Source organism: Perissodus microlepis, chromosome 13, assembly GCF_051167445.1.
Source record: "Perissodus microlepis isolate ML-2025 ecotype Zambia chromosome 13, ASM5116744v1, whole genome shotgun sequence".
NCBI lineage: Eukaryota > Metazoa > Chordata > Actinopteri > Cichliformes > Cichlidae > Perissodus > Perissodus microlepis.
The window spans coordinates 29,703,805-29,709,969 of record NC_140473.1 but is presented as its reverse complement, the minus strand read 5'-3'; the positions used below and the strand labels follow the sequence as shown (position 1 = coordinate 29,709,969).

Sequence of the window (6,165 nt, the reverse complement as noted above, 5' to 3'; positions counted from 1 at the left end):
AAGCTATCGTACTTAAATCAGACTACTGATCCAGCCACATCAGCCTTTTGTGAGGTCTGTTTAAAGTTGACTAAAAGTGAACTGCAGGTTCCTGAGAGGTGGACTGTGAGCACAGAAACACATGTTCATACATACAGCTGCAGCAAACTTACATTAATTTTAAATAGATTTGTTACTCTGATGTCTGTCTCTGTGTTAGTCCTCTGACAGACTGGTGACCTGTCCAGGTGTGCTCTACCTATGACTACTGGGACAGGCTCTAGCCTTTTTAATAGAAATTTTCTGTTATTCTCATTTAAAGTATTTAAGTGCTTATGCATATGCTTAGTTGTGACACTGTTATAGACTGTTCAGTGAAAGTTTCTAAAACTAGATGAACTTACTTCAGCGTCAGCAGTTTGAGAAAACAACTCCCTTTACAGGTGCTGATAAGGCCAAGGGCACAAAACAGCTTAACCATTGATCGGTTAGGTTTCATAGCGAGGCACGTGAAGTGTGGTAGGATCAGTTTGTAACTTCCTCCCTCTTCCTTGGAATGCATAAAGGAGTAGGAGCACCACTTCTGCGGCAGCGCTGACATGACTGAACTGTGATGTTTGATGTGTGTTGGCGCAGTAATAAATAGCTTGATCACAGCTCTTTCTGTGTTGCAGACTTTATTTAAAAAATTCCACGACACCTCCCACCCTCCCACTGTGAACCTGAATTGAATATTCAGAAGACATTTGTTTAAATAGTTCTACAAATCTGAGCTGTTGGTGTGTCCTTGGATTGTGTGGTAATACTATTAGAGCCTGCAATCTTTCTTACTGAATCTCTACTATGAGTCATGTTACCTGAGATTAATTCTATGTTTACCTGTCAGCCTGGACGAATGTGCTGTGTGAAGGAAATTAAATTAAATCAGATCTGAACTGCTTACATTTGAGGAACCTGTTCATATTTAATTGAAATATGAACCAGTGGTTTTTTTGATTGCTGATTCCAAGAGAGTCTTTGTGGAAATCCTGTTTGGCTTTTTGTTATTTTAATTCTCTTCTCTGTTTTCCAGAACAGTTCTCCACAGTCGCTGTCCACATGGGTCAGTGGGACCAAGAAGCACTCTGCTAATGTGTGGACTCTGACCAGCAACATCCAGCAAGACCCAGACAGCGTTTTCTATCTCCCAGCTGGAGGTTTTTGTTTGTCTGTGACTGGAGAGTCAGATTTTTGTTGAGCTTCACACTTGCAGAGGTAAGTCAGTTTGCAGAGATCCCTCCCACCCGGGCTTTTATGTGCTAGATTTCTTATCTGAAAGAGTAATATTTCAGTGACTGCTGCTTATACCACAGGTTAATACACGCTACTGATCCCTGATAGGAGAATCATCAATTTTGCCAACAAAGAAGCCTGGTGGATGTTTGTTTACAGTCTGATGATGGGACATCATGCTCTGCATCTTCAAAGTTTGCCTCCTCATTATTATTCATACCCAGTAATGTGAAGTATGCTTATATCTACTATAACTGAACCAACCTGGTGCTCTTCATTTATGGAGGCTGTTGAGTCTGAATGTTGGATGTTGTGTATCTCGTGTTCTCTGGGCTTTGTTGTCCTCAGTCTTTTCGCAGGATCAGAAAACAAAACCAGGAGGCGCGTAAATGTTTCTTCTCCATGATGTTTCTTCAAATGTTTCTTCTGGATGATGATAAGACTGTGACACGGGATGCCACCTTTGGTCTTGTGATGAAGCAAAGCTCAGGAAGAAGTGTGATTAAATGGTACCCACATGTGTGCTGCTGAGAAGGATGTACAGGGGCACCTGCAGCCAAATCCAAGCTTCGGGTTAGTTGTAGTTGCAGAACGCTATAGGACTGAGACAGCTGAGGCATCAAATGTTTGATTAAACGGATGAAAAAGAGAAGTTTCTTCCCTATAATTATCACTTCTTAAAATCTGTAGCAACTTCAAGTCTGTCAGCATGCTGAGCATGCTCAGAATGTGACAATATATTTTTGTTCAATATTTAATTTCTTTCAGTTGCAATTGTTAAATGAAAAAAAAAAATAAAAATATATTCTTATAATTTAGCAAACTAATTTATCAAAAAAAATATACATATATCTGTATTAGTTTTAATAAATTAATTTGACACCTGTATTGAAAATACCATATTGTATTCATACAGAATCAGTATGGTATCATTGTTTGTCTGCTCACTGATTGCTGAAACTAAGAGCTACTTTGATCTGTTAAGATCTAAAGTATCCAAAGTTGAGCTCTGATGTTTCTTCACCCCTGTGTGTGATATGTGATTTCCTACATGCTGGCAGAGCAGAGCGGCAGTTTGTGCTCACAGATGGTGACGGTGTGGAGAGACGGTGGTGTTTCCTCAGAAGAACCAGCAGAGTCACTTGCTGACTGATGTTCGTCTGCACTGCACAGAGGAAATCAACTGACCAAGGTTTGTCCAGTGACGTGTTATGAAATGTATATTTGTTTTATGCTTACAGTTATGTTTTTCTTGACAGAGGCTCTGCAGAGGTTAGACAAAGCAGAGAAAATATGTGCTTTACATTTTACTGTGATTTATTGAGATATTTGTTGCCTGATGTTCAGCAGGAATGGAGAAATAGAATCAAAGGGAGATGTTTTTGCTGTTTTTGTAATGATGTAAGTAAATCTTCAATATTATTTATTTGCTTGGTTATATTAGGAGTGTTTCTGAGTGAGGGGGAGAGGAGTCATCATCCAGGTAAAGTGACGTAGAGCTACACACAGCATAGTGGCATACGTGAACTCACAAGCATTTAGTATGTCACCACGGGCACAACAGAGATTGAGCAAAGTCTTAGAGGCCCCAAATCTAACATTCACACATGAAGGAGCAAACATGGCAGATTTAATGGGAGCAGGGGAACCCCATGACTGCGTCAGAAGAGCACAGGTTGAAGAAAAAATTAGAGAGGACCTGAAGGCAGAACCTATACCTGGAGCTGAGGACTGGTTCACTGATGGATGTTGCCACAGAGACGAAGAAGGACTGAAAGCAGGATATGCGGTAGTCTGCAGAGTAGGAGAGGAGTATCAGGTCAAAGAAGCAGGAAGAATTGGGGGACAGCAGTCGGCACAGAGAGCTGAAGTGATAGCCCTAGCTCGAGCCTTGAGATTAGCTAAGAATAGGAGAGTGAACATCTACACTGACTCAGCGTATGCATTCGGAGCAGCTCATGTGGAGCTGGCTCAATGGAAAAGAGCAGGATTCAGAACAGCAACCAATGCACCTATCTGCCACAAAAGTGAAATGGAGGAACTGGAAAAGGCCTTGGCTGACCCAGATGAAGTGAGTATCATAAAATGCAAAGCGCACTCACAAGGAACCAGCATGGTGGCAAAAGGAAACCAGAAAGCAGATGAAGCCGCAAAAGAGGCGGCAGACTACAAAGGACGGAAACAAATGATACAGGTAACTGCAGAAGAGGAAGTATCCACTAACATGACGGAGGAAGTCAAACAGGCTCAGGAGGAGGCATCCCCAGAGGAAAAGGGGGTGTGGAAAAACAAAGGAGGCTGGCAGGATGGACACTTGTGGAGGGGGCCAGACGGGCGCCCCGTGTTGACAGCCAAAATGGCAAAACAGAAGGTGGAGGAGGCCCACGGACTTGCCCACGTGGGGGTAGCACAGATGGAGAGAAACTTGTGTCATTGGTGGCATCCTGAGTTGAAAGAAATGATAAGGGAAAAGGCCAGGATGTGTTTAATCTGTGGCGCACACAATCCCAAGCCAGCGGTCAAACCGGAAGTGGGCTTCACACCGTACGAGCTGCAAACTGGGAGACAGTTTCCGGCCCCTTGGACGGTGGGCTCGGTGGGACAGGACACCAGAGGGAACAGGTCTCACGCAGACTATTGGAACGAGTTAAAGGCGCTGGTGTCCAGTTTCACCAAACAGGTGGCTTGTGAAAAGCCCACAGGAGGAGGAGAGGTCCCGGACGCAAAGGCAGTGTGGCTGAAGGTCATCAAACGCAAGTGGAAGGAACCCCGTTGGACTGGTCCATACGAGGTGTCGGCTCGGACAGCTACAGCGGTTCAACTGAGAGGGAAAGGCGACGCCTGGTATCACTGGACGCACGAGGACTTGGTGGGGAGAAATCAATCTCCACCCAACACAGGTGAAACTCAGAGGCAGAATAAACCCTCACACCTGTGCAACGGGCCAACCAGTGGTCTACCCGGGAGGTCGAAGAAAGAAGAGCAGCCTAGGAGGAAGTCGCCGCGCCAGCGAAAGGGAGCGGCACCAAACTGAGCATCTAAAAAGGGCTTTGAACTTTTTGCTACAACATAACTTACACACAACACCATGCCATCACAACAATCAGATACTCGTGACGAGAAAAGAGTTCAAAAGGCTATCACAATGTTCAATAATACCATAGGTTTAATGTCGATGATGTTTTTAATCACAGCTATATGTTTTTTGGTTTATTTTTTGCAGGCCGACAAGGGAAAACTGTCTGAGCACGGAGGTCAGGCCGGCCCGGCGCTGTTTGATACGCCACTTACACCACTCGTGATCCTTAGTGACTTCAGGCCGTGGGCGAGAACGAAGCGCGAGGTCTCTGGTAAAAAGGATGAGTGTCTCAGCACATACGGTAGAGTAGAATTAGATTATGTTAATTCAGTGAATATACTGCGCTGCTTCCTTTTATTGCGTCACACATTGCTTTAAGTTTTTCAGTGTCCAGTTATTTTTTACTGCTGTTTGAATTCTCTGTATGTTTGACCCTGTAGACTGTTTGATGGACTGCTTGTCTTCCTGTTTGTTACCGCCGCCTGTTTTTTAATAAAGATTTGGATTTCTGACTTCAACACAGCCTCTGCGTGTCCTCCCTTTGTGTCCTCTTCCTCTGTGAATGTGTTGCATGTGTCACAGATTCATTTTATTAACAGCTTTCCCACAGTGAGTTGCATCAGCATTCATTCACAGCACATTTCAGAAGGATTCAGATTAATACAGTGATCTTACAGTCAGAATGATCCTGACAGAGTGCCACTGTAAATGATCTTTCATCAGGTAAATTTTAAAGTTCAGTATTTCAAAGCAGGAGTTATGAAGAATCATATTGGCATTAGGACTAATAATATGTACTTACAAAGTCAAAGTTTTTTTAGTTATGCTAGAATATTGGAAGACAATCAACTTTTAGTGTTTTCCGCATATTAATTATTCTGAAATAGAGACGGTGACCCTAACTGTACAGAAGCACTAAACAACTGACAATCTAACAGACATCATTGGCCTGAGCCGTCATGCACAGTGAGTCTGATCCTTTGCTGTGAGAGTCTGACAAGCATGTTTCTGGTCAGTTTGGAAGAAATAATATCACAATGTTGATCTTTCTTTCCAATATTCCTTCTCTTTTACAACATAAACTGATTGTTATGAAGGAAAGGAAGGCTCAGGGTTGAGTAATCAGCATCATGGGCTCATCCGATTAGGATAAGAATAAGCAGTCATCTAATCATTCACAGGGTTCTCCTTTTATTCTCAAATCAATAAAGCAAAGAAGGAAGGAAAGAAAGACACACATGGACTGCCAATGCTGAAAGAAAACAGAGAAGTTACTCATTACCTTAAACAATACATAAAATAAGAAAAACCAGAACAGAACAGAACCTCTGCTGCCGCCCCGTGTGGGAGTGAAGAAAGAGTGAGCCTAAAGTGAATGCAGTCCTTATATAATGTGTGACAGGTGAGTGCAATTAAGGACAAGCACCACACCCAAGAGAGAACTAAACAAGGTGCATCTGGTGAAGTGAGTGGGTGTGCTGGGATGTGCTAAAAGGTGGGTCTCTACAACAGCCGCCCCCATATTTCTAGTGAGAAATATGTTGATATGATCAGGATCAGTCTTCGTCAGGAAGCGGGGGCAGGGGGATAAGACAGGAGACAGGGCGGATATAGGTTTTATCCTGTGCTAAGACTTCCACGGTTCTGATGCGTTCATCTGGGCTTTTCAGGAGGCGTGTCACTCTGCCTATGGGCCAGAGGGCACGTGGAAGGCGTGAATCCATGATCATTACGACAGAGTTCAGTGTGAGATCTGGGTTCTCCTTCTGCCATTTGTGTCTTCTTTGGAGGGATGGTAGATAGTCCTTTATGAAGTGCCGCCAGAAGTGATCTGC

At 43.5% G+C, this 6,165-nt stretch overlaps 1 protein-coding gene across 1 annotated transcript; it reads left to right on the top strand.

The window, feature by feature from the left end:
* Window positions 1-1,018: 1,018 nt before the first annotated feature.
* On the top strand, window positions 1,019-4,285 carry LOC146375332 (uncharacterized). Its single transcript, XM_084949284.1, has 2 exons — window positions 1,019-1,824; window positions 2,318-4,285. Exon 2 carries the CDS (start codon window positions 2,795-2,797, stop codon window positions 4,283-4,285), a length of 1,491 nt encoding a protein of 496 aa, XP_084805410.1. The 5' UTR covers window positions 1,019-1,824; window positions 2,318-2,794.
* The last annotated feature ends 1,880 nt before the right edge of the window (window positions 4,286-6,165 follow it).